This window comes from Monodelphis domestica, chromosome 1, assembly GCF_027887165.1.
Source record: "Monodelphis domestica isolate mMonDom1 chromosome 1, mMonDom1.pri, whole genome shotgun sequence".
Lineage (NCBI taxonomy): Eukaryota > Metazoa > Chordata > Mammalia > Didelphimorphia > Didelphidae > Monodelphis > Monodelphis domestica.
The window spans coordinates 514,540,602-514,568,269 of NC_077227.1; the positions used below are offsets into that span (position 1 = coordinate 514,540,602).

The 27,668-nt window shown below is 39.4% G+C and overlaps 1 protein-coding gene across 2 annotated transcripts in view; it reads right to left on the reverse strand.

The window, feature by feature from the left end:
* Positions 1–1,949: 1,949 nt before the first annotated feature.
* Positions 1,950–27,668, reverse strand: part of ASXL2 (ASXL transcriptional regulator 2) — a 171,056-nt gene continuing 145,337 nt past the window's right edge. For both annotated transcript variants that reach the window (XM_001380127.5, XM_007475944.3), the window contains 4 exons: positions 19,254–19,350; positions 17,614–17,719; positions 13,665–14,382; positions 1,950–13,287 (listed from right to left, as the gene is read on the reverse strand). In XM_001380127.5, coding sequence (XP_001380164.2) covers positions 10,819–13,287; positions 13,665–14,382; positions 17,614–17,719; positions 19,254–19,350 — 3,390 coding nt within the window. In that variant the 3' untranslated portion in view covers positions 1,950–10,818. The remainder of the gene's footprint in view (positions 13,288–13,664; positions 14,383–17,613; positions 17,720–19,253; positions 19,351–27,668) is intronic.

A 27,668-nucleotide genomic window follows, 5' to 3' on the forward strand; every position in this document is an offset into this window, starting at 1 on the left:
TTATAAGGCCAATGATGTCACTCCTTCTGTGGACTCCCTCTGGTTGGACAAACTTGACCCGAGTCTGGGTCAGAGCCGTCTTCTGACACCAGAAGTCACTTGGGACTTGGGGACCAGCCTCTTCTGAGAGGCACGGAGCCACGAGACCTTTGGGTCCTCCTATAGTTTCCATGTTCCTCCAGTCAGAGTAGAGTTGATACCAATCAAAATGGATTTTCAAATGGAATAAGGAGGCACAATTTATATTAAATTCACACAATTCCAGTGTAGTACAAGAGTACATTAAAAAAAAAAAAACTCTTACCTTCCATCTTGGAGTCAATACTGTGTATTGGCTCCAAGGCAGAAGAGTGGTAAGGGCTAGGTAATGGGGGTCAAGTGACTTGCCCAGGGTCACACGGCTAGGAAGTGGCTGAGGCCAGATTTGAACCTAGGACCTCCCGTCTCTAGGCCTGGTTCTCAATCCACTGAGCTACCCAGCTGCCCCCAAGAGTACATTTTTTTACTGGTATTCTTTACTCCATCTCTACTTTCTTGCTCGAAATGTTCTGCTACTTTTACATGTACACAATATACATTGCCCTCTGGATAACACCCAACTTGAATTCCCTGGAAAACTGATGTTCCATAATTTGGTGATATACAATATTGGAGCAATGTGGCAATTTAAAAGGTTAGCTTAGGTAGGTAGCTAGTTAGCAAATATAAAAATTAGACAGTGTAAATAAGTTAGGCCTGAGTCTGGTCAGTGATGGCGAACCTTGTAGAGACTGAGTGCCATAATTGCAATCCTCATACCTCATGAGCCTCTCGCCTTACCCGACACAGGGGAGGGAGGAAGCGTCCCTATTGGATGTCTGGGCAGAGGGACGGGTGATGAGAACAGTCTTCTCTGGTACATGTGCCATAGATTTGCCAACACAGGTCCAGGCAATAGGAGTTATGTGACTTATCCAGGGTCACTCAGAAAATGTTTGGGGCTAGTTTTAAACCTTGGACATTCCATCTCTAGATTAGGCTCTCTATCCACTGAGTCACTAAGCTGTTTGTATCTTGCCAAATTTATCCCCTTCCCATCAACCCAGACAATGTTGGAACAAGCTCAGCATAAATGGACTCCTTCACCATTTAAATTTACTCTCTTGTCTACACCACTAAGGGCTGAGTAAATTCACAAACCATGCCATGAAATAAAGAGAGGGTTAAATCATTGCAGAGAGAACACTCAAAACCAGTAGTAACTTGTCCCAGTTATGAGGTGCCTAGATATAGGCTTCCAGGCCTTGTAAGGACATTAAACTGGTGATGTGGACATTCTTTTCTTGTAGGACCCATATACGAAGAGGTTGGGGTGGGGGTAGTATTTTCTTTTCCCTCTTAAAAATATAAATTCTCTTTGGGATTTTGTTTTAAAAATTGTGTTGGTTGAACCATATTTAGGCATAACCTTTCACTGTGATCTTGCTCAAAGTGACATTTTCTTTACATCAATAATCACTAAAGGAAAAACAAAACCTAGCCGGTGAGGTCTCAGACCTAGTTATGGAAGAAGCAAAGACATAGGACATGAGGGAGGGTCTGGAAGGTTAAATTAATTATTAAAGTCAGTCTCATGGTACATAGATTTGAACTCTGGTTTGGCAACCAGTGGTCATGAGTGTGAATCTCTCTGGGTCCTGCCTGGAGTTTTCAAAGGTTTTATCTCCAACACTTCCTCGGATCCAAGAGTTGAAATGCCCTCCTCAGAGACAGCTGCTGAATCAGGTGGCTGAATGTGACTTGCTGTTGTTATTCCATATGAACTACCCTTCCTTTCTGCATCAGTTGCCAGGTGAATGTGATGCCCAATGGAAAGAGGGTGCGCTTCTCCCCAAGAAAGGAGGGGAAGGGGCCTCTTGGAAAGTATACCTCCTTGTTACTTTGTAAAGATGCAGACGCAGTCACCGCAGTAAAATTATATGCTTTTATTTAACATAAAATGAAACATTAAGGTAAAATACACATTCTGTCCGTGTGCAGAAATACTATTTTACATTCAATTCTGAAGCAGGTAGTTTTACATGAACAATAACAGGAATGGTGTAAGGTAATAGGAGTAGTTATGGTAGTGACAGGAAATGACAAGGCAGATTTTGTTTTTCAAAGTGCTAAGGCCTACTGGCATGTAAGATTTTCAAGTGACAAGGACACATATGGTAATTGCTCCCTTTCTTCTGTTTTCTCAGTGCTGGTGAAGGTGGTAAGCAGGAGGCTGATTTCAGCATTTCATGGCCAGATGAAAAGATCACAGTTTCTGGAGCTTCAATGCATTATCCTCCCCAAACGTTTGGAGTTGTATGAATACCTGACAAAAATCTTGCCCAACAATATTAATGCTGACCAACCCCTAGGGAGTGCTTTGCTCTTGGCCCTTATCTCAAAATTCATCTAAAAAAAGGGGGTCTAGATCCATGATTTCATTCATTTTAAGGCTTGTGCAAAAGAATGATACAGTGGTAGAGCCCCAGGGCTCCATCAGTGGTGCTTATAGGTAAGAGAATCAAAAGAATGGCTGACATAAGAGTGAAGGCTCTGGCTATTTAACAAGTCCTACACTCCATGGGTTATGATGACACAAAACTCCCATTTTTGTTTTTATTTATTTTTTTAAAAAGAACTGATCCCCAAAATAGGAAACTTCATTCACAGCATAACCACTGGATGAACCCAAGGCGAAGAGAGATTGAGCCACACTTGAGAGCATGGCATACGCGCGCGCACACACACACACACACACACACACACACACACACGCACACATGCTCTTACCAAGATCTTTTCCTTGTGTCCCACTAGATCCTCGGCCTGAGAGGATTGAGAGCAACCCCTTTCTGCCCCATAGTCACAAATCACTTTTAACTATAGACAAACTGAATTACTTAAATCTCATTTCTGTCGCTCTGTTATTTGTTGACAAATAAGGTGAATGGCATTGAGTATGTTCAGGGAAATTAATAGTGCAGAGGTTAGAACAGTGTTAGTGAGGTCAGAAGGCAAGATCCACAGCGCAGATACCACATCCTGGCCAGGTCACTTGGCTGCCACTGTAATACACCCATCTCTAATCTGGTTACATGACTCGACAAACCACACGTTCTACAAATAGCGACTTCACCCTATCTTTGTATATTACAAACTACAGATAATTCTTAAGGAACTTAAAGCATTCTGGAGATTATAAAAAAATTAATTTATCAAATAAATATGAAATGTATCTTCTCTCTCCCCAAGACATTTTCTATGTCCTATGTAGAATCTTTTTCTGTCATCTTAAAATCATCTGATTCTCAACTAGGGGAGGACCCAAAGTCTACCTCAACACTCTGTCCTGTCCTAAAAATCATACTTAATCATTGCTTCTTGCCTTCTCTCTGCAATTCCGTGTTAGGAATATAAGCAGGTATGGGATTGAGGAAAAGGTCCAGACTTGAAATTTACTGCTCAAGTAAATCCTTATCTCATCTGATAAAAAAAAGTCTCAAATATTAGAAGTCAAGTTTTACAAAAGGGAGTAACAGCTTTCCCTGCCCCCCCCCCTTTTTGAGAATAAGCATGAATTTCTTCATTGTACACACAAAACCAAAAAAAAAAAATTATCCTGAGATACAGACCCATGATTCTAAGTAGCAGATAGATCAGTTAGGATCAGCATTTAAGAGCTTCTGTGGTGCTAAAATACAACTGACAGTCTTGCTTGACCCTGTCTATACAGAATCACCAAAATAAACATCAGGATCTGTGTTATTCCAACATCAAGCACCAGAATTCTAATTTTTAAAAAGCTGTATCTGTTACAAATGCGGGACTTTTGGTTACAGTGAATGAAAAGGTTGGGGAGGGGGAAGAGAGCCAGTTCTACTAGGTCTAAATAGATCCTAACAGTTGAGAGTTACAAAAAAAAACTTTTATTCATCAAGACATACAATGGGAAAGGAAAAGTATTACCACTGAAAAGGCAAATGGCAAATCTTATCATTTAAAAGAAAGGATCCACCGAGGCCAAGAAATGGTGGGCCCAAAGCATCGCTTGACCATAAATGGTAGCTTCTTAGTCTCTGATTTGCATATTACCTGTGTCTGTAAAATATCTAGACCTATTAATAATTCAAATCTCTTGACAAATCCCAAACAACTTTTACCAATATTTGTACGGCTCACCAAAACTACCATCCTGCTAGCCCCTATCTGTTTAATAAGCTGCCAGACACCATTCTACTTCACAATCCACCTGTCATGTAACAATGACTAAAAACCCTTTCATGTTTCAGTATTACTTTTGTCCCCCCAACAATAGTTGCTTAGAAAAACTTAGAAGCAACCATTAACCCATGTGACTTCCTCATTACTTAAAAAAAATCTTTATAATGATGGTCTATGCAAATGTTGAGGAAACATTTGATGAAAACAGATTCTTGAACATTTTGTGAGCCCATATCTTCAGGCACACAATGGTCTGAAAGGTAGAGACATCAAAATCCCGATTACTGATTGTACACATAAAGTATTTGACTCAGTAGAGTATAAGGTTTTACCTTAAAGGCTCTCCTTCGATGTTTCCCAGGTTTATTAAGTTTTTTGTTTGTTTTTAAATCCTGATTCAGCCATAGTGGTAACTGTTCAGTCATCTTTTGAGCAGTAAAAAATAAAACAGGCAAGACAGATGCTCACCAATCCTGGCATCATGTAGGATATCCTGTAAAGGTCCACACCAAAAGCTGGTTACTTACACCTAATGAATACGGTAGATAATTAACAAAATATTTTAAAAGTCCCTCAGAACATAGGGTAGATCCTCTATGACAATTTATGAAAGGAGAATATGCAACTGAAAAGGCATGGATGAGCTGCAATTAAAACCAATGGTAGGAGTGTCCACACTGATTACAACCATTAAAGTAACCCAATCATACAACTTCCTACAGCCTACAGGATGAAATATCACTAGGTCAACACTTTGCCTTACCATGAATGAAAAGCACTCTACCCGATAATAAAAAACGATTATCTACAGGCTAAGTGTCTACTACGTTCAAGCCAATAATCAAGGAAGTAGAGATAGAATAAAAACTGATTGAACATGAATTGTATTCCCCAAGGGATGTAGATTGGAAGTGACTGAACCCTAATCATTTTATTTGAATTAAAATTGTTTTATTCCTTCCCAATTACCTATTTTACATAAAGGACAGTTTTCTTGAGACTCAGTCAGTTCCTGTAGAGATGAGCAGAATTTTGGTTAATATATTTAGTATGAGCTATTTCCCTAGCTCTGATAGGCTCTTTCCCATTCCTTAAGGTGTTTCTGTTGTGTTTTCAAGGAATGGAATTAAGAGATGTTGAGAGAATGGAATTAAGAGTAAGAGCATTACTACATACTTAAATGACCAGATTCTAAAGAATATCATTATCATTGAAGAGAAATGATCATGGAATTATGGGAAATTGCTACTGAAACAAAAGGAGAAATTGGTTTTGTAGCTTCATCACCTCCTAGTTAAGAAATTATATATACAGGCAAAATAATACCTGTTTACATTTTTCAAAGTGGGCTGCACATCTTGTGTTTACTCACCCCATACAGTATGGTGGCTTAACCTCTCAGTGGCTCATGGCAGCTAATATTATCAGCTACAGAACAGTTGCTACAATGCTTTGGTTTAGGAGTTTCTTTTCTAAGAATTCCCTAGAGACCAATATTGAAATGACAGGTCAGGAGCAAGAAGCATCTGGACTTACAGCTAATATTTACCTTACAATCTTAACTTATGATCTTAGAGTGTGTGTGTACGTTCTTATGTCAATCTTCCCAGCTTTCAAGGACCTCCACAAGACTCTCCTACAATACATGTGAAGTAGTTTGCCAACCTTGAAGCACTATATAAATGTTAGCTAGCTATTATTCTAGGCATGAACTACTGCCCTTTCCTTATAATCCTATCAAATATTTGGTTCTGAACTTGTTCCTTATAAATTTCTTCTAAAAAAATGTAGGGATCAGAAAATTCACCATATAACTCGTATAGATTTCAAGTGATGGATGTGGTACAGAGCCAGTTTCCAGTGTCTTTTTCCTAAGCAAGACTCTTGATTCAACTTAAACCTCTCCAATTTTTAGTACCAAGAGCTGTTTGACGGAGATTGTACTAATGGAGACTTACCTGTAAGTCTTCAAAGAGGGGAGGGGGGGGGAGAAGGAGAGTATACTCTGACTCACTAGAGAACATTTCCTTGCACAGTCCTAGGGCAAAGGGTGGAGGAAGAAGGGCTTCTTTGTTAACTTTAGTGTGGGAGAAAGTAGTTATTTCCTTTTTCACAAAGTTTTCATGATCATTCTTTCAGGAAAAAAAAATGGCCACATTACAAAGAGGCCTCATCCCGGGCCCAGAACAAAATGCAAAGAAATTAAACAAGCAGAAGAAGGGGCTGAAAAACAGTGCCAATTTTAGAAAGACAACCTATTCTGATTCTTTATTAATCTCCCCATTTTCCTGTTCCCTCTCAAATAGGGATATTGTCCCAGTAATAGTGTCAAGCAACGGAAACACTCATCCAACTCACTCTCAGATACAGGTCAGACCTCAAAATTCACCAGCTCAAAGGTTTTTATTTTAATTTTTACCATCTTTTACTTAATAATAAAATGAAAAATAAGAGAATATATGAAGTACATACAGTCTATATACATATATTTATTGCAAATACTTAAAATTCTTATGTAAAATGATTTTCTCTATTATTTGTGAAAAAATATGAATGGTGTCGACACCAACTTCTCTGTACATACCCTCAATTCCAATGTTAACAATTCCTTTAAAAAGGCAAAAGACACTAACGTTTAGCATGTACTAAACCAGTTTGTACAAACCTTATAGCCAGGAGGAAAAAAAATAGCTTGTGGTAAACAATGTCAAATTTATTTTGAAATAAAAAAACAAACCCCAGAACTATCCCCTTTACTTATTGCATTAGATGAGTGCCTTCAGTCATTTCCTTGGAGAGTGGGGCCTTTGCAGAGGCCCCTAACCCAAAATACCCTGTATCAGAAATTCACAAGTCTTCTGCTGTCATTTTTTTTACAGATATTAAAATATATATTACTTAAAATATATTATTGGAAAGCTTTTTTTTACTGATCTTTGATATTTGTATCAAATGTATAGGATTAATAAAAATAAAGTAACCAAGAATCTCTGAAGGTATTACTTCAATCTTAGCAAATATCCCTGTTGCTTCCCTTCAACAGGTTTAGGACCTGGTAGGAAAAATACCTGCCTATCACATGTCCCAAAGTCTTTCTGGGCTATTCAATAGCCCAAGCTGAAGCCTACCCCATATCCCAAGCCAAGTTTAAGCCCAAGTGCCCTATAATGGGGAAGAATCAGAACTGTTTCCATTTTGCTGCCATGGGAAACCTTGAAGGGTTTACCTTATTATATAGAAGGACCAAGTATAGGCAAGATTCTGATTCTGATCCACTGTTGATGGAGCCTTCAAAACACATACACGAGCCACTTAAGAGCTCTCCATTTTGGTAACCACATTCCATAAGACCCTAACCCGAGAGGCTCTTTCATGGTCCTGAAGGTGGTAAAAGGCAATAAAAGCCAGTTATACAGTTTATATCACTAACATTATTAATGGCTAATACCAGGTGATTAATAATGAGTTGATTAAAACCTTTACCTGGCAGATTTGATCTCTCCCTGGATGGCTATTAAAGATTTTAGAGAAAAGTTCCAAAACACCTTTTAGCCTGCAGAAAATGTTACCAGCCCTTACTAAGGATGCTAAATCTCAGAGCAGAGAACATTAGTAACTTGAGCATGTGGATGGAGGGGGTGGAGGACAGAGGACCCGGGGTATCTGTTTATTTGGTTTTCTATTCTTATTGACTAAATGGTATGGTTTACATAACTAGCACAATTTCAAATTTGAAGAACATCTTATAACAAACAATTCAGAACACACATAATTAAGACCTGGAGATATTGTATTATTAATGCTATTTCCCTGCAGAAGAACCTGTATTGGAAGGCATCTGAAGGATAGAGGGTGTATCTGAAGCATGCCCACTAGGAATGCAACACCCAACTAAAGTCAATGGGAGTAGTGCAATTAAACTCTATTCTATAAGAACGCTTAGCACTTTCCTTGAAAATATTTCAAGTTAAATAGGAAGATGGGGGGAAAAGCCCCTAAAATAAAACTAAAACCCCATTTGGAACCCTCAGGAGATATGGGAAAACCAGTAGCAACTGATGGGGTTCCAATAGGTTTTCATTTCCAACTGCTTCATTTTTCAAGACTAATATCAAGTTTAGTTTTATTGTTGTTGTTTTACTGTTTAACATACAAGACATGACTTTCAAACTGAATAATGCATTGCTATTTTCCAACAGAGAATGTGAAATTGGATGTGACCTACACACTGGTTTTCATTTATTTATATGTGATCCTTAGTAATGGAGAAAGGGACTTAATCCTTTTTTATGAGTTGTGATAATCTGAGAAGACAGGGCTGGAATGCACTCAAACACTGCAGGGTGGGGGAAAAATGTACAGATTTATTTGTCTTTTTTTTTTTTAAACATGGTCAATATGAATTAAGAAACAATATAGACTGGCCTTGTGATGGTCTGAAGTTTTCCTTCCTCTGCAGGTGACTTGTTTATTCCTAGATAAAGGAGCAACCAAAAACTTTCCTCAATCCAGATGTAGACCTACCCCTAACACCACTACTCCACTATTCACATAGGAACCAAAGGAGAGACAGGGAATGAAGTAACCCACCAGCAGGCCAAATCCTTCTTCACTTATGATTTCCTCAACTTGCTAAGAGCGTTTCTACCTGCAGCTAGAGAGAGAGCAGAACAAACCTGTAGATCTGACCACCTTCTGGGGGACTTAATTCCAGCAGCTGCTGCCAATCTAGGGATTCCTGCAGTTCTCCTTCTTCATGACTGTATGTGCATAGGGATCAATAATGGAAGGATTTCATGCCAATCAAGAGTTCCTATCACTGCATCAGGCCACAAACCAGGGAACAAAGAGAGGCTAGTAATGTTGATGTAAATCTTCTAGAAAGTTTGGAATGGGGGTGGGGTCAAGATTGTGTAGTTTGAGAGAAAAGAGAAGGGGGGAGTTAAATGGGAAGAGATCAAGTAACACTAAACTGAGACCTCTTGATATCTCTTACTCTGGAATGTACTTTTAAAATTCTAAAATATTTTGGATTTCACAAGTGTCATGCTCTGAATACGAGGTCTGGATGCAACTAGTATTTGTCAGCTGCATGGATAATTCTTTTTCACACACTTGGAATTAGGCCTTGTATTCCACATGACATTTTCTGCAAATCAAGATCACCCCAAATTTATGAAATAATTTTGGCTGCTGTCTCAGGCCCACTAAACCAACAATGACTTCTAGTCCTCTTTAGCCAGGGCTCATTCCTGTTCTAGTTTTGTACTCCCAGGTAAATCTGCTGTTTCTCCCATGTTTGTTTGTAGAGATCATTGCCCTTAGGCTTTCCAGAGCAGACATGGACAAACTGAGGGTTTGGTATTTTCAAAAATATGAAAAGTGCCTGACTTGTATCTTAAAAAATATATATACATATCTAAATTTAAAAATATATAAATTATTAGCCTAATACATGCCCCGCAGTGGCCCATCTGGCCAAAACAAGTGTAACAGAAGCTGCAATTATGGCATTAGTCACTTATCCTATCTAAGGACTGTCTGCTCAGCACTGAGTGTCTAGTTGAGGAAAGAAAGGTGAGGCTATTTCAAGGCTAGTGTTTAAACTGAGAAAATCTTTGCTCTTCCATGCCTCAACAATTTCAAACAACCTCCAAAGGAAATACAGCCCAGCTTCTATTACTGTCCTTTTTATTTATTTATTTTTTTGGATGTCTGCTACTGACCTATCCAAGAGCTCCCAGGAATGACTAAGTGCTCATTATTATTGCTGGAAATCACTGCCCTACCCAAGCAAGCAGGCAGCCAGGCCCAAGGTGCTGCACCCTTCCTAGACTACCCTGTCTCAGGGCACGTGGGTAGAGTTGGGAGAACAAGTATCCACAAGCAGAGTGCTCAGATGCTACACAGCCTCTGGGAGACAAGGCACAGAAGCTTGTCAGAGGTGGTGGAAAAATGGTTTGTAATGTTCTTGTGAAATCAATGCCTTATTAATGACCAAATAGAACAAGGCTCTCTCTTAGGCAAACGGGCTAAGTACACTTAGTGCCCAGACCCTTTGAGGAAGCTAAGTCATTTCTCTAACCAGAATTTCAAGGATAGAGAGCCATTACATCCGGCCCTTCCCTAAACCTTCCTTTCCTCAGCCTAATTCACAGGGGAGAGGTTGGGAGGGGAGTAGCTCTCTTCTTCCAGGGTAACAAGCTTTTCTGAGTCATCTGAACTGGAACCAAAACATAAGTCCATGGTAATACATTATCTCCTAAACACTTGGAAAAATAATTTTTAAACAAAATAATGTGACATATTTACATGATTTTATAAGTGCAAACTTGTCACAATTCACAAAGTCTTGCTTGACTTAGACTTACTGTACAACAAGGTGCTCTTCCATTAAAATGTAAAAACTGTATTCTGAATTCCTGATTATGTAACATTTATCTTGAGTAAGACAACTGAAATTAGTTATTTCTTCCTGTGATTCCAAAAGAAGGACCTATACACACTTGTGCCTCCCTATATATTTGTCTGCCCCCTTCTTTCTCCTTTAGGATCTCTCATTTTCTCTTCCATCATCTCTCACCGGACCACGAGGCAGGAGACACACAGTTTGGAGGGGCCAATGCAATCATCATGGCAGAAGGCACCGCAGCCTTTGCACATGATCATGGCTTTCAACCTACAATAGCATTTTGAAGGTGAGTCCTCCACACTGTTTTCTTCAGGGAAGGCCTGCACAGGGAGGGTCTGTCCATGGCTGCTGGGGTTCATTGCCTGGCTAGCAGGGATGGTGGTGACTGTCACTGAGAAGGACATGACATCCCCCATGTTGCTAGACACCTGATTACAATCAGGCATCCCTGACACAGCAGAGCTGTGGTCCACTTCAGAAGAAGTAGAGACATTGATCATGCCTCTATAGCTAGGCCCAAGCTGACGTGGGGGACTTCCATAAAGCTTTGGGGTCTGCAGTGGAGGAAGGAGCAGAGGCTGATGTGTGGGGCTATCTGTGGGAAGAGGAAGAGTACCATATAGCTCAGGACTATTATTTATCATCTTTCCCCTCATTGCATGGGCCATTCGTTCTTGTGCTGCCTGAATGAAATCTCTGGCCAGGGTGTTTCCATCAAATACTTGACCTGTAGGAAAGAGGTGGAAATTCTCCTTGCTGACAGTGGCATGCCCTGTCACTGGTGCCTCAGCTTTCATATTCTTGGTGGTTAGAGGGTCATATGTTGATAGGGTATCTCTGCTATAGGCTCCTGGGCCTCCTTCACACTTGCCAGAAACCTGGGAAGCTAAGGGCTCCTCTTTCACCAGGATCTGGTCCTCTTCCTCCTCCTCCTCCTCAGTACTCTCTTCATCAGTCTCATCTTCATCTTTACTGCTGCTGCCATCTGCTGCAGCCCCTTTGTAATTCTGGTGTTCCATTTTAAAGGCCTCAGGAGGGCTATTCAGACAGAAACGATCCTCCGAATTCATGGACTGGGCTCTTTTAAAGCTCTCTGAACCTCGGCCATAGGTGGAAATGTTGAGTAAGTAGTGGCCTGACATGGCAGGCTTGGATGTCCTTCTACCTGCAAAACCCAGCATAAACCTCTGGCTGGTAGAGATGTCTTCTAATTGGAAACCTGAGTGAGTGAGGCTGAACTGCGTGGGCTGCAAGACTGACAGCAGGTTCTGCCTCTGAACCCTTTTAATGAGCGTCTGCAGGAGCTGCTCTTGGGTTACCTTATTGAGTCCTTCTTGGCAAGGATACTGATCAATGTTAGAGTCCCTCAGGTCCTTTCCTGAGAAGAGGTGGAGGGTCCTTGGGACCTGGGGCAACTGTTTACTCTGATGGACTTTCTCCAAGTGAGGTGTAGACAGATGAGACTGCCTCTCACTACCTTCCCCTCTGGCACTAGTTCCTGTAATGCTGGTGTCCCTGGGTGCCCCTGTCCCTTTCTCCTCCTTCATAACCAATGGAACAGTTTTCATTTCTACTTTGGTGAGAGGTTTAGGCAGTATCTGCTCCAAGGGAACGTCTTTGCCTTGGAGCAGCTGGGTGACCAAAGGGTTATTAGCAGGAATACTAGAGCTTGGCCGTGCAGTGGGTCCACTTGGATTTGAGGAAGCTCCTGGAACTTTAAGGCTAGAGGTTGGCAAAGTGCTAGAGGATGGAGCTGATACAGTAGGTGCTGCAGGAACACTGGTCTGGGGAGGCAGAGGCTTTTCTAAAGTGGCTGCTATTGGTAAAGTTGTCAAAGAGGAGGGAGCCCCCTCCAAAGGAGCACTGGGACTTGTCTCTACTACAGCTGCAACACTTGTTATGTCCTTCCTAGAACTCGCTCTAGGCTCAACTGTGCATTCTGCTGTAACCTGAGCAGGTGGGGTCCCTGAGGTCAGGGCTGAGCCTGCTGATGGAGAAGGTGCTTTCTCTTGTTTGAAGTTACTGGGAATCTGGGAAGGGCTACAGGGAACTGTTCTGTCAGTCACCAAAGAGGGGTCTGGGTTTTCAATCTTCAGTTTCTCTATAGTTGGTGGGGGTGGGTTAGTGAGGGCTGGGGAGGGGCTCCTTGGACATGCTCCACTGCCTGCAGCTCTGGTTGGTAAGGAGGGGGCTTGCTGTAGTTGTGCTCTAGAGACACTGTGAGGTGATGACGGCCCTGGGGCCTTGGTCTCAATTTGGGATTGAGTCTCTGGACCGTTGGGTAAAAGCTCTCTCGTACCTCCCCTGCTTCCAGTTCCTGCCAGTTCCAGTGTGTTCCCTTTTCCAGTTTCACTGGCTCCGCCTGATCCTGGATCCCCTCCTCTTCCTGCTGCTCCTTCTCCTCCCCCTCCTGGGCCAGGCCCTGGGATGGTCCCCCCAACAGAGGCAGCTGCGGCGGCGGCAGCGGCAGCGGCAGCAGCTGCTCTCTGGGCTTTGGCCAGCTGGGCTTTTGCTTTGATGTCTGCAAGGGTTCTGGCTCCTGTTCTGTTGGGACTAGTGATAGAGGCTGGAAAACGAACCCTGGGAGAGACCTGTCCTGTAGGAAATGGCACGTGGGAGATTCTGGAGACCGGGATCTAGAAGGAAAACAGAAATGAAACATGACTTAGTTTCCATTGACATTATGTAAGGAAAGCTTATCAGCACTCAAGAGATACAAACAGGGTTCAATTGCCTCCCTCTTGTCAGAAAGCCTGTTTCCTCTACAATCTACCCCTAGAGTCTTTATTTCCTTCAGTCAGCACATTTCTAGCCATTCTCTATCTACGCTGCAGATTTTACTGGTCATTAAGTAATTTCTACAAAATTGTGATCTGATAATGAAATGTTAAGCCCCATCTGAGGGGCAAATGCTTGGAATAACATCAAAATAACAGCTCTTTAATAAGTCTGAGTGCAAGTCCAGGCTCCAGTAAGTATCCCTCTTTACCCACCACTTCCTCTCCTTTCTTACCTTGAGTGGTGGTACTTTTCGAACCTGTACCCTTTCCCCTCTGAAAAGAAAGGGCTGTGGAGAAGCTTGAAGCGACTGCTGGTGCTGATGGTTCTCAAGGACACGAGGCCTTTTCTCCCAGCTCATGGGGGTCTCTTCTTGGGTGAGTGAAGATTTCCTCTTGAGGCCTTCTGGGTTCAGATCACTGTGCTCTGAGGGAGAGGCATCTTTCACAGTGTTCTCCAGAGGGCTTTCTTCTGTGACTGGTCTCATGATTGGTTTTCCAATTCCTGGGCTCTTTGGTTTGGTTGGAGTCAAAATAGGTGTGCCTTTGTTTTCCATTATGGTGGGAGTAGCTGTAGTGAGATGATTTTCATTTTCAGGCTTTGGCTCAGCAGAGGTTACTGGCTTCCTTTGGTCTAAGGGGTCCTCCTCCTCTGGGCCTGCAATAGGGTCTGTTCTGTTCTGCTCAATGATATTGCTAGTTGAGGAAACTAAAGGCTCAGGGGATTTGGAAGGTTTGGGTAACACTTCTTCTGTACTCTCTCCTGATTCTTTCCTTACTGGGGACAGCACCTGCACTGGTTTAGACTCTGCTTCAGGGGCTGTCATCACTGTTTTGGTGGGAGGTTCTTCTGAAGGTGGTGTGGGTTTTGGTTGTTCAGTTGGGGGTTTCCTCATTTTTAGGTCACTGGTAGCACTAGTCAGCTTCTTGGAATCTTCAAGGCTCAACCCAGAACTAAAAAGTAGAAGAAAAAAGATACCATTGAGACATAAAGTCTATTTTAGTGAGACTCTTATAGTGAGTTACCATCTGTCATAGGGTACTAAATGATCTGGCTAATGGCAATGCTCAAACTCTAAGTGTGCTTATCTATGGTCATATGGTAGCCATGGCTCATCTCTATCTTATCCCACGGAGACTTGGAGAAGGCCTAAAAGCTCCCCTTTATAACCGTGTGTGTGTGTGTGTGTGTGTGTGTGTGTGTGTGTGTGTGTGTGTGTGTGTGTGTGTGTGTGTGTGTGCGCGCGCGCGCGCGCACGTGCTAGGGAAGGAGAATTGGGATGAGAGAGAGAGGGAGAGGAAAATGCTGCATTATGACAGACTTGTCTTAGTCTTCTCTTAATTAGATAAATGTCCACAGCTTTATTCCACCTCCCTTACAGCCCTCCCCACTCCCCACAATTCCTAGTCACCCTCTCCCATCAAGCAGACAAAAAGGAAAGTTGGCTCTGAGCCTTCTTCAAGGACTATGAGTCACTAAGGAGGCATCTTATTTGGGGGTCCCTAGAATTCTATGAATCCTCTTAAAGCAGAGAGCTCTATGCAGGTAGTTTCAGTGTCTCTTGGATCACCATGTTGTGCAAACAAACAGGGAACCCAAAAGTGTGAATATTCTATGGATATTCTGCCCTAGAGCAGTATTCATATGTACCTACTTTTAAGCAAGGCAATATGCTAGGTGTTGAGATTAGAAAGACATAAATGAGATAGATCCAGAGCTCAAGTAAACTCAAGGGTTTACATATATTTTGCTGGACAACTTAAGGCTGCTCTTGCTGTTCTAGAAAGATAAACTATAGGGAAAAGCAAAGAACTGCTGAACAATCCCAAAGGGACCTTGAATTGTCAGTTCTACATCAAAGACATGAACTAGGTTTTGAGAAACCATGAAGAGCTCAGAGCTGATCCTTCTTGTGTCAAAGAAGGATCCAAATTAACAACTACAATGATAATAATGTAAGAACAGAAGGAGAATTCCTTTTTCAAGATTGTCATTATGTTTCCTGTTTCTACTGAAGGCTACTTTATTTCTACATTCTAGTCAATATTTTATATGATTATTACTTTCCCATCATGTCTGCAATGAATTTTAAAGTTAAGAACCCAAATGCATCAAAAGTGCCTGGCAATCAGTAATAATAGTTAATAAAGACTATAATGATTCTCTTTTATAGAATATAAATATAGAATTCTCTTTTATAGAATAATGGCAGAAAGGATAGAGACACAAGTATAGATCCAGTAATATATCTCTTTTTACACAAGAAAATAATGTTGAACTCAATTGAAGTCTCTTACAGTCTTTTACTGTTTACAAACAGAGTACATAAGAAATGTGTGTATATTAACTGGAAGCTTTTTGTGTATCTGTCAACTACATTAAGTACCTATTAACAACATTAAACGGAATTTCCCAAATTGCTCATTTGGGACTGGCAGGGTGATTGTTTGTATTTTGTGTGGAAAAGTAGAAAATAACAGAACAGATTTCCTTTAGGAACCCAGAATGCACTAGTTCCTATGGAAACCATACTCAGAGACCATCACAATAACAGTGGACTCATCTTGGAAAACAGAACAAATGAGCTCAGCACTGCTACACACATAAACGTTGAGAATGAGAGGACCTTTTCTGTACCCCATAACAACCGAATAAAGCTGACTTTTAATGTGCTGCTCCGTAGACTATTTTGGGTCACTTTTTCCATTCCATTGGAGAGAGGATAAGGGCTCTTGTCTTCATCTCATCCCTGGGTTGTGGGAATGAGCAAAGACAAATTTGAGCAGTCAGGGGTTCAATGAGGTCATCAGCTCTGACTTGTCTGATCTTGCCTGATTGATGCTTGATTCTTGCCCTTGGTCTGCACCCTACTTCCTGAATAGTCTCATAATTCCAATATGGCAAAATCCTTGTGATCTATATGATTTTTAGCTGGAACCAACAATAAAGCTTTTTTTAAAAGAAAAAAACAACAACAACACTGTAACAAAGTTTGCAAGGGTGTGATATGAGAAACCGGAAAGGCTATAAAGGTAATTCTCACACAGAACATTCCCTTTCTGCACAACTGTCAAATTACTTGGCATGCTCCAGTTATACTGCTAGGGAGAGAAAAAAAAAACCCAACATTCAGGGGATCTCAGTAGGAACAGAGAATGTTAAGAGCTAAAAAGAAATTCAGGTCATCTAATACATCTTCTCTTTTTATGGAAGAGAAAAACCAAAGCCCAGAAAAGGTCAGAGGGCTGACTCACCTGAGGTCCTCAAGCATACCAGTGGCACAGCTGCCTAGACTATAACAATGTTCTAGTTCTAATCCTCAGCCTGCTGGTGACAACTGAACTCGGGAGAGGTGTGTGAAGGCAAATGTGTGTGTGTACTTCGTGGCTATGGTAGCAATTCTGATGACTTTCCCTGTGTTTCTCTATTAGTAGCAGTCATTATCATTGTTACACCTTGGAATTATAGAAATTTATTTTGCAGACCTTAAAGCCTACATGCCAATGTCTTCTGAAGATCTTAGGGAAGTTATAAGACTCCAACAGGGTAGCCTCCAACCTGGAAGACTATCAACTTAGGTAAGAATTTTACTATTTAAAGAAAAATGTTTACATAAGACACAGAAGAAAGTAGAGCAGTGAATGCAATTCTGAGACAAGGGCTTCAACCATGATATACTGACATCAAATGCCAGTTTTCCTAAAGAATTCTGGATAAAGTATTTTATTTCTTTGCACTTAAGCTTCTATGAAAAGTTAAAAGGCCAGTCCAGCTCTTAACCACTTTAGAAAGGAATCAGAAGGGGCAGCCAGGTAGCTAAATGGATAGAGCCAGATCTGGAGACTGGGAAGTCCTGGGTAAACATCTTAATAGTCCTCAGGCATTTCCTTGCTATGTGACCCTAGGTAAGTCACTTAACTCTAGCTGTCTAGTCCTTAACACTCTTCTGCCTTAGAACTGATATCAATTCTAAGATGGAAGGGTTCTAATTCTAAGGGTTTAAAAAAAATAGAAAGGAACCATGAAGACACAGGACAATGTCAAGATGTTTGGAGACTGGGGGGCCTGATAAATATAAAATACAATTTTTAAAAAGAATACCATCCAAAAGGCTAGATTAATGAAAGGAAAAATAATCAAGAAGAGAACTGCAAACAACAAAAAAAAATCATGCTTTTTCTTACCTCTGCCCATAATAGCTCTCAAAGAATTGTTCCTTCCATGGCTCCACTTTTTTCTCCTTCTCTATTTCTTGTCGTATTCTCACTTGCATTTCTGGTGTGAACTCACCTATAATGTACAATAAAGAGAAATTAACTAAAATTGACATTAATTGTAACTTCCATCCAGTTCTCACTTAGTACAAGAGCCTGGCACACAGCAAGTGCCCAAAAACACTTGTTGCATCTTGTCTTTAACTCAAGGGTGACAGATATTTCTCAAACTGTCATAAAAAAAGTAGTGCTCCTGCTGAGCTGGAGAACAAGATAAATTATTCAATGTGTCGATGTCCAGATAAAGTAAATCAGGGCTAATCTTAAGAAAAATTGTCAACATCTGTTTCCCCACTTGCCTGGATCACATTTCCTTCACCTCCCTCCTCCAGATTCTCTTCATCACCCTAGCTTAAGTATTTTTTCTTTCACTTCCCAAAGACTCTCAGGTGGTAGAGTTCCATAGCTCATGCTCATTGGGACCTCTCTTCTCTCCTCTTCCTTGTCTACTCTCCCCAGCATACAGGCTTCCTAATCATTTACAAAACAAAACACAGGGATTCAAGCTATCACTTCAGGCAGGTCATGAACAACTAATACTGGTACCTGGACTTTCCATCACTGCTCTCTCCAATCCCTCCAAACATCTCAAAATCCCTATGGATGGACACTCAGCATAACAAGCAATTCAAGGAGACTTTAAGGCTGGGGGAAGCAAAAGGAGAGCAAAGGAAACTTTAACCCTAGGCTATAGGAAAAGAAAGGGAACCCAGATGTTGGAGGAGTTGAATTCTCCAACTCTTTGCCTTCAAATATGCCTTGACTTTGAATTATGCAAGTGTTTATGTGTGTGAAGAAAATTAAGTTCGATGTGTGAATTGGGAAATTATAGGTTATAGATGCAGGATTAACAAAAGAAAAAAGAAAAATTACTGTAAAAATCTGGCTTGACAATATTAAAAATTATTAACTACTTGTCATTTATGCCTACTTAATATAAAGAATAAAAATAATTTGCATTTATGTAGACCTTTAAATTATGCAAAGGAGATTCATCATAATTATTATCTTTATTTTATACATGAAGAAATTGAGCCTTAGAGGTTAAATGCTTACAATTATGTAAGTCTGTCAGAGGGTGCATTTGAATCCCCATCTACTTTTTAAAAATAAAAAGTGTTAGTTCTTAATCCTTTCTCATCTCTTTCACAATAAAGAAACACACTTAAGGAAAAATTAATACATTTGACTATGTATAATAAGGTATGCCTCATTCCACATCCCCAGTTTGCTATTTCTTTACTGAGGAAGGAATATTTCATCATTAGTCCTTTGGCAATGATACTAGTCATTGCACTGATCTGAGTTCTGATGTCTCTTAGGCCTCTCCAGTCTCTAAGATTACCATGAAGATAAGCAGTATATAGTATCCTTACCTAGATTTAAAGATATATCAAACTATCCTGCTCCCAATCCAAAATCAATTCTCCCATTGTCCTGGGTGCCAAAACTGGAGTATGGAGCTCCTCTCTGTCTTAATACTGGTCTAGTCATGTCTGTCTCATTAAGGGAATAATTTCTGGGAGAAAAAAGTAATGTAAAAAACTCACCTTCCGATAATCTTTCCTTCCAGCCTTGAGCAGCTGAAGTGAAAAACTCGTTATTAAGGGCTGAACCATTGAGCTTCATCAAACCATCTGCACCAACCTAGGAAAAAGAGCAATTACATTTAATTCAATGAACATTCTAAAGTGTTTGGGCTGAATTGGATGAACAATGTCAACTGTCCAGAATATGATAATGCAATAAATGGACAAGCCATAGAGCTGGTTCCAGAAATAAAGAGGAGAAAAGTCAGCCTCCAAGTTTCTTTATGCAGCAGAGCCATCTTTTTAAAACTGAAATCCTTCCAATGATGTTGTACAATGATGAGGCATAGTTTAGTTTTGCTTTTTTTTGTGTGTGAGTATTTAAAGTTGCTGGTCACCTAATGGGCAACAGGGAAGCACATTATAAGTATGAATGGCCTACAAGATGTTACCAAACAAATTTTGGAGAAAAAAGCAAGGTAGTCATATAATGAGACTGAGGATAATAACTGACACATATTCTTCATGCCCTCTGTTGATATGTACTTAATGTTAAAAGAGACTTATAGAAAGATCCATGTGGTATTAAATGGATCCTCTGTGAAGGATTTATAAGATGATATGGGAAAGAACTGAAAAGGAGAAATTGGTACAAATGGGCTGTTGTCTGTACTGTTGGAGAGAATACCATTTCTATCTTCTCCAGTAGATTGTCCTTTCAATTATTCCCCCTTTAGCTATATCTTTATGTTTATGTATACACTGGTAATTTCTTGCTATCTACAAATATGCCCTAGATTCCTCAAGTTATTATCTTATATGTTGACTTATTCCTTTCTCAGCCAAACTTCTATAAAAGCTATCTATGCTTATTGCCTCAATTTACCCTCCTCACACTCCTTTTATAACTGCTTGCAATCCGACTTCCAACCTTATCCCTTCAACTGAAATTTTCTTTCTCCAAAGATACCAATGATCTCTTAATTTTCAAATCTGACAAGTCTTTTCATTCTTCTTAACCTCCATGGCATGGGCCACTACTAACCACCTTCCCTTTCAGGACAATTTCTCTTCTATGGATTTTCATGATACTACTCCTACCTGACTGACCAATTTTTAGTCTCTTTTGTGGAGTCATTATTGCTACCACACCCTGTAAATTGTGACTATATCCCAAGGTTAGGGGCAGTTAGGTGGCATAGTAGACAGAGAACTGGTTTAGTGTCAGAACTCTTTTCCAAGTCCAAAGCTGGCCCCAGAGACTTACTAGTTGTTTAACCTTGGGCAAATGACTTGCCCCTATTTCCTCACTGTCAAATGAGCTGGAGAAGGAAAAGGCAAACTACTCCAGTATCTCTGTCAAGAAAACGCAAGGTGGGATCGAGTCAGACATGACTTAACAACCACCACCACCATAATAACTACTACCAAGGCTATACTCAGGGTTCTCTCCTCTTTTCTTCTCATTCACTCCTTTCACAATATTATCATTTTAAATTAAAATTTTTTTTCAATCAATTAGCAATAACCTGCTTTCCATCCCTCCAATTTCCACTAGAAAAATAAAACCCATTATAAACATGTATAATCAAACAAAACAAACTACCATACTGGCCATGTTAAAAATTTTTTTAAAAAGTATGTGTGTGTCTCAATGTAAATGGAATTTTTTCATCTCTCTGTAAGGAGTTTGGCAGCATGTTTCTTTCATCTTGATGCCTCTGGAATTTTAGGTGATCATTATTGTTGATCAGAGTTCCTTAGTCTTTAAAAAAACTGTTTAGTTTGATTAACTTGATTCACTTGATTCTATCACTAAGTCTTTTAAAGGTTTCTGGTGGTACTCTTTTCATCATTTCTTATAGTACAGTAGTATTCTATCACTTTTCTATGATGTAACTTGCTCAATATATGGTCAACCTTTTGTTTTACAACTGTCTGGTCTCACACACTCACACACACTCTCCGTTTCACATGCAGATGCATAGATGTACACACAGAATCAATATTTTCGTTTGGGTTCTTTTTCTAAGTACTAATCCCTCCTATAACCAACCTACCCTCCCTTTAACTACCCCTCAAACCATCTCCCTTTCCTTCTAAGTGTCCCTTTGAGTGAAATATATTTCTGTACCTGTGTGGATTCTCCCCTCCTCTAACTGGTTCAGGTGAGAGTACATTTCAAGTAGTAGTTGCTCCCCTCACTTCATTATCCTTGTTTATACAGACTTCTCCATGTGTATCTTTCCCTTTCTAACTTTCTAAGATCAAGACACAACAGAAGCACTACCAGACTTTCTAGTTAGATACCCTGTAAAAATCCTGATGACAGGAATCAGAGGGGACACATATATCATCTCCCCATATTAGAATAAAAAAAACTATATTTTATAAATGTTTGTTCATAATTACCTCTTTTGTGTTTCTTTTTATTCTTGCATTTGCATCTCAAAGTTTCTGTACATCTTGGTTTTTTTAAATAGGGAATGCTTGGAAATACTCTTTCATTAAAGATACTTTCCCTCCTATATAGGACAATACTTAAGTTTTGTTGGGCAAGTTTATTCCTGATTGCCTGTTTAGAGCACCATATTCTATTTCTTTTTGTTTTTTAAACCCTTACCTTCCATCTTAGAATCAATACCATGTATTGGTTCCAAGGCAGAAGAAGTAGGGGCTAGACTAATGGGGGCTAAGTGACTTGCCCAGGATTACACAGCTAGGAAGTGTCCGATGCCAGATTTGAACCCAGGACCTCCCACCTCTGGGCCTGGCTCTCAATCCACTGAGCCACCCAGCTGCCAAATCATATGTGAACCTATTACTCAGTTTTAAAATTCTTTCTTTCTACCTGTTTGCAGCAATTTTTTCTTTGATCAAAAAGCTATGAATTTTGGTTATGATGCTCCTCTCAGTTTTCATTTTAGTGTCTTTTAGGAGGTGATCAATGGATTCTTCTGATTTCTGTTTTGACTTCTGGTTCTAAGAGATCTCCGGAAGTTTTCTTTGATCATTTCTTAAAATATAATGTGTAGGCTCTTTTTTAGTGATGGCTTTCATGTAATAAATTGGTTTTAACATTATTTATCATCATGGCTAGCATTTATGCAGATATCAAGTTTATAAATGTTATCTTATTTTATCCTCATAACAATCTTGGGAATTAAGTAATAATATTATGCCTATCTTATAGATAAAGAAATTGAAGCAAACAGAAGTGAAATTACTTGTCCCAGGGTACACATCTAAGAATTATCTGAGGCTAGATCTGAACTCAGGTCTTCTTGACTCCAGGTCTGGTGCTTGATCCACTGCACCAATGAGGTGCTTTTTAGACCTCTTTTTTTAGGTCAATTGTTTTGGTCATGAGATATCTTACATTTCCCCCTATTTTTTCCTAGTCTTTTAACTTTGTTTTGGTATTTTTGTCCAAAAGAGTTTTTTAAAAATTCATTCTAGTTTTGAGGGAGTTTGTTGTTTGGCTAAAATTTTTACTTTCCTTGCCAAACTCCTAATTTCTTCTCCAATTTTCTGTCCTTTATACTGTTTACTTCTTTTTCATTTTTTTCCTATAGTGCTATCTTTTCACTTAAACATTTTTTAAAACTCTTTAATAATTTTTTTTCTCATTCATCTCTTCTAGGGAAGCTAGCAGAACTTGTGTTCAAATTGAGTTTTTCTTTGAGGCTTTGCTTACAAATGTTTTAGATTTGTATCTGGATTTGTGTCTTTAATATCTTAGTCATCACAATGGCTTTTAATGGTGATTCTTTTTTTTTTTTTTAGGTTGTTCACTCTTCCAGACTACTTAGGTGAGGACTGAGCTCTGCATACCACTGGAAGGAATGTCTGGGCTAGTTCAACTGCTGTTTTCTTAGTGTTGTTATTCCAGGATAGCAGTGACAGCTCAGGCTAGGGATTTGCAACCTTTCTATGCTCTCAAAGTAGTATGACCAGGGCAAAATCACTGCCTCTTATTTTGAGTTCTGCAAATTCCTAGTGTGAGTCTGAGTCTATGTAATAAGCCTCTGAGCTTGCTTTTTTGAAGTTTTGATAAACTACTGCTAGACTCAGCCATGATCACTCAGGTGGAGAGAGCTTTGCTGATTTAGAGTGATGGAACTTTAAACTCCTGCCCTGTAAGCTTCATATTGACCTGGAGACCAGAACTAAAATTTCACTCCACTTCTTGCTTCTGAACTTGTTCCTCTAAACACACATCCTGGAACCTTCCTCACCCTGGTATGTCATTTCTAGGGACAGACCTGTCCTCAGTTTGCCTTTGATCTGTGATCCAGAACTGGGTAGAGAGTGACAGAAATGCTAGTTGGCACCTGTTTCTGCACTGTGAACAAGTTTAAGCCCCCTGTGTTCAATTTGTGCTGAATTTGGGATCTCTTCTTACTCTGGCACATAGCTTTTCCTTATAGTGGCATGTTCCCCATAATGCACTCTAACCAGATCCAGTACCCCAAACATCTGTCTCCCTTTGCTGATCTGAGCTGGAGAATGACTTGTGACCCTACCCCCATCCCCATCAGAATTTAGCCTAGTGCATTTTCAACATGTCTGAAGGAATTTTTTCTTTTTTTCTTTTTGGGATGTGGGGTGGGAAATGGGAGGGTAGCATTGAGGATAGAAGGTAACTCACTTTATACTTATCTCTTAGCTCTGCTTCCTTAATTATTGTTTCTATGTAGATTTCTTAAACATAAAATTTGATTTCCTTAGCTCTAGTCCTACTGTCACCAATTGCTAATCGTAAATTTCAAACTGAATGTCCCAGAAACATCACTCTCTCCATATCTAAAACAGAAATTATTAGTATGATTATAATCCTTTACCTCTACTAAACTTACCTATTTCTAGCAAAAATCCTAATATTCTTCCAGGATTCCAAGTATATAACCTTGGCATTATCCTTGATTTTTTTCTTATCCTACCTATCCAATCAATTGTCACAGTTGACATTTCAACCCTCAAATTTAACTTGGACAATCCCTTCTTTCTACTCCTATAGTTATTACCTACCCTTTCTCAACACTACTGCTATGGCTTCCTAATTGTTCTTCCTATCTAAAGTTTCCTCTTGTTCAAACCTTCATCTGTTAGGGTCTGACCCAGTTTGAAAAAAGTCATGAATAAATGTTGGGGTATGACCCAGGGAGAAAGGAGCCACGAATAATTCTCACAGAAGACGGTTCTGTGTCCTCTCTAAACCTAAGGCCTTGTTTATTAATGTAAGCTGCAAGTGTCTTATTTGGGACATGTTCAAGGCTCCTTCTGGAGTGTTTCTGCAAGCCTCTAGAAATGTTTTTATTTTATCTCTGGGAAAGTTTTAGACCTCTTGTACCAACCTTCCATAAACAAAAAATCTTTGCTGAGAGATGTCTCCCAGTATACATATAGCTTAACGTATGGATCTAATCACCTAAGAGAACTCTCTTATTATAAAAGCTTGCCTCTTTGCCATAACAAATGGAGCTATGTGAAGCTGCCCAGCCTGGCCCCAATTTACTAATTCATTTACTTCAGTGTTCAGACCCCAACAAGCCCAGAGCTGGCAATCACCTACACAGCTGCCAAAATGACTTGCTGACTTGATTACTAATAAATCCCACTGTCCCCATATTGCCAAATACAAACTCTCTGCTCCTGTACACAGGTAGCCCCCATGCCTAAGAAGAGAATGTACTCTCCCCTTAATTCTGCCTGAGAAAATCCCTCACTTCCTTCCTAACCTCACCAATTTTTAGTGATCTTTCCCAAATTACTAGACATAAACACAAATATTACGCATATGCATGTTCACAAACATATATGTTCTGCATATATTTACATATGTATATTTTATCTCTTCCAATAGATTTTAAGTTTCTTAGGTAACAGCAGGGATTGCTTCAATTTTTCTTATTGCTGTACATTCAGCATTAAGCAAAGGGCTTATTAGCATGGAGTAGGATTTAATGCATTTTTATATGAGACATATCAAAAATCCAAGTATTGAATGTATATAAGGTCCTATTCAAGAGCAAGCTAAGTAAAACCAAAAATGGGTGCAAAAGCCTAAATATAGTTGCTTCAGCTAAATGAATCAGTCAGCCTCATATAGTAGTAGTCTCATATAATAGAAGGACTTTGCTTCTTTTCATGATGAAAATAAAGATGTGATTACAATACATTGTAAGAAAAAAGTCAAATTACTTTGTAATGGAACAGACTCAAAATAGGGCCTACTCAAGGATGTGAAGATAATATTTGTAAATGTTACCCTGTGAAAATAAAGTTAACGAGGGACAATGGATGGAGCAGTAGAACCCATACCTCCTATCTTGTAGGGGGATTTCTTACCTAAAGAAATGAAGTTATCAAGAAATAGCTACATTGAGAAAATAAACAATAAGTTATAAAGTGAGAAACTGATACACGACTATAAAAAGTCATGTAATGACAGGCTTCTGATAACTAATAAGGCCTATTTAAACAGAGTCAAGTACAACTTGTCATTGTTCCTCTCTGGCATAATCTCAGGGAGATGGTAATCTGACTGTCTGACACAAGTACTTAATGAGGCTTGGAAGGAATATCTACATAGAAGATAAGCACGGCATCACACAGAATTCAGGCATAATTCCTTAAAAGTATATACCTACATACCTACAATATAAAAAGTTCTTCTCAATTGGGTTTTATTTACTTATTTTTATGTTTTCTTTTCTTTGAGTTACATGTAAAAAAATTTTTAACATTTGTTTTCTAAAATCTTAAGTTCCAAATTCTCTCCCTCCTTCCCTGCCTCTCATTGAGAAGACAAACAATTTGATATAGGTTATGTACGGTCATGTAAAACATATTTCCATATTACTCATTTTGTGAAAGAAAACACAAACCAAAAACAAAACAAAACAAACAAAAAAACCCTGATTACTTTTGAATAAAATTCTCAAACTCCAAAATAGAGAAGACCTACATTCCACCAAGGTATCATCCTATACTATTCTAACCAAAACAGTTCATAGCTTTTATCCTTTTATTACAATAGTTATATCACCAGAAACATTTGCAAGGTGAGATCAGTATCTCAAGAGTGAATATAGTTCTCTTAATCCAAGAAAGGGTACTGCTGGTAGTATACATACATTATCTTTATTTCTTCAAGTTTATGGGCTCCAAAAACGTTTTAGTCTTGTGACATTTTGCAAAGGCTTTTGGATGAGAGATAGAGGTGTATGAATTGAAATTAAGTGAAAAAAGCTAAACTGCTCTTTGCTGAAAGAATGTTTCCTTTAAAGTACAAACTGTAATTAGAAGTGAGACAGAAACTAGAAAAAGCATAAGCTATAAAATGTGATAAATGTCTCCAATAAGATATTTTTATTATAGAACACCTGACAAAACATGAAATAATTTTGTTATAAAGGAACATATGCAAAAAAAGTTCTGATGTAAAAGGAACTAAAGAGAAAAACAAAGGCTTTGTGAACACTCCCATCAGATAAGATTTTTTCATCAAGCCATCCTATCTATCATCCATTCCCCAAAATAGGATTTTTAAATATACTTAAGAGGGACTCATTTCACAAATACAAGGATTTAGAAATGAATTTATTTCAAAGAACCAAATAAGACAGGGGACAAACCTAAATGAAAGCTTCTTAATGGTTGACTGAAGCTGTGACTTAAAGAAATACAATCATTCTAGATCTACAATCTCAGGAAAAAAAAAAAGTGATTTTTTAAAGTAAATGTCAAATGTTTTCTGTCAGGCAGATCAACAAGGCTGGTGAAATTTGAATCCAAGAAGTATAATGTTTTTTATTTGTTTTTTTAACAATCAAAGTTGTGGAACCCATACTAGAGCCTGGACTGTCACCAAATACACAGAAGAGGTTTTACAGCATTACAGCACCTAGTAAGAGTACATATTATCTCCAAATTAATTTTCAAATAGCATTTATAGTGCTCTAGAATCCTTAGGCTTTCCAATTCTTTCAGGTTAAGACGGAACTCTTAGGGCAAAGAACATCCTCTGGGAGGAACTAGAATTTATTATTACTCTTGGTAATTTCTCTCCTCTCCCCCAGCTAAATGAGACTTTAAAAAGGATGAAAGGTATTTTCCTTCCTGGGTTTCCATAACACTATTCTCTCTAAGTATTCCTACCTGTTCAACCAAGCCTTCTTTGGCTCATTTGCTGGATGATGATCCTGAGTGGGTGGGGGTATTGTCCCATCAACTATGTCCCCCTGCCCCCCCCCCACCACCACCACCCACGCACCACCAAGGATCTGGCCTGGGCCCTCTCCTCTCTGTATACTTTCCTTCTTGGATCTCTTTATCATCCCCCCCAAGGGTTCAATTATTATCTTGATATAGATGATTCCCAAACATACATATATTTGTATCTTCTTTCTCCTAAACTCTGACTGCATCACA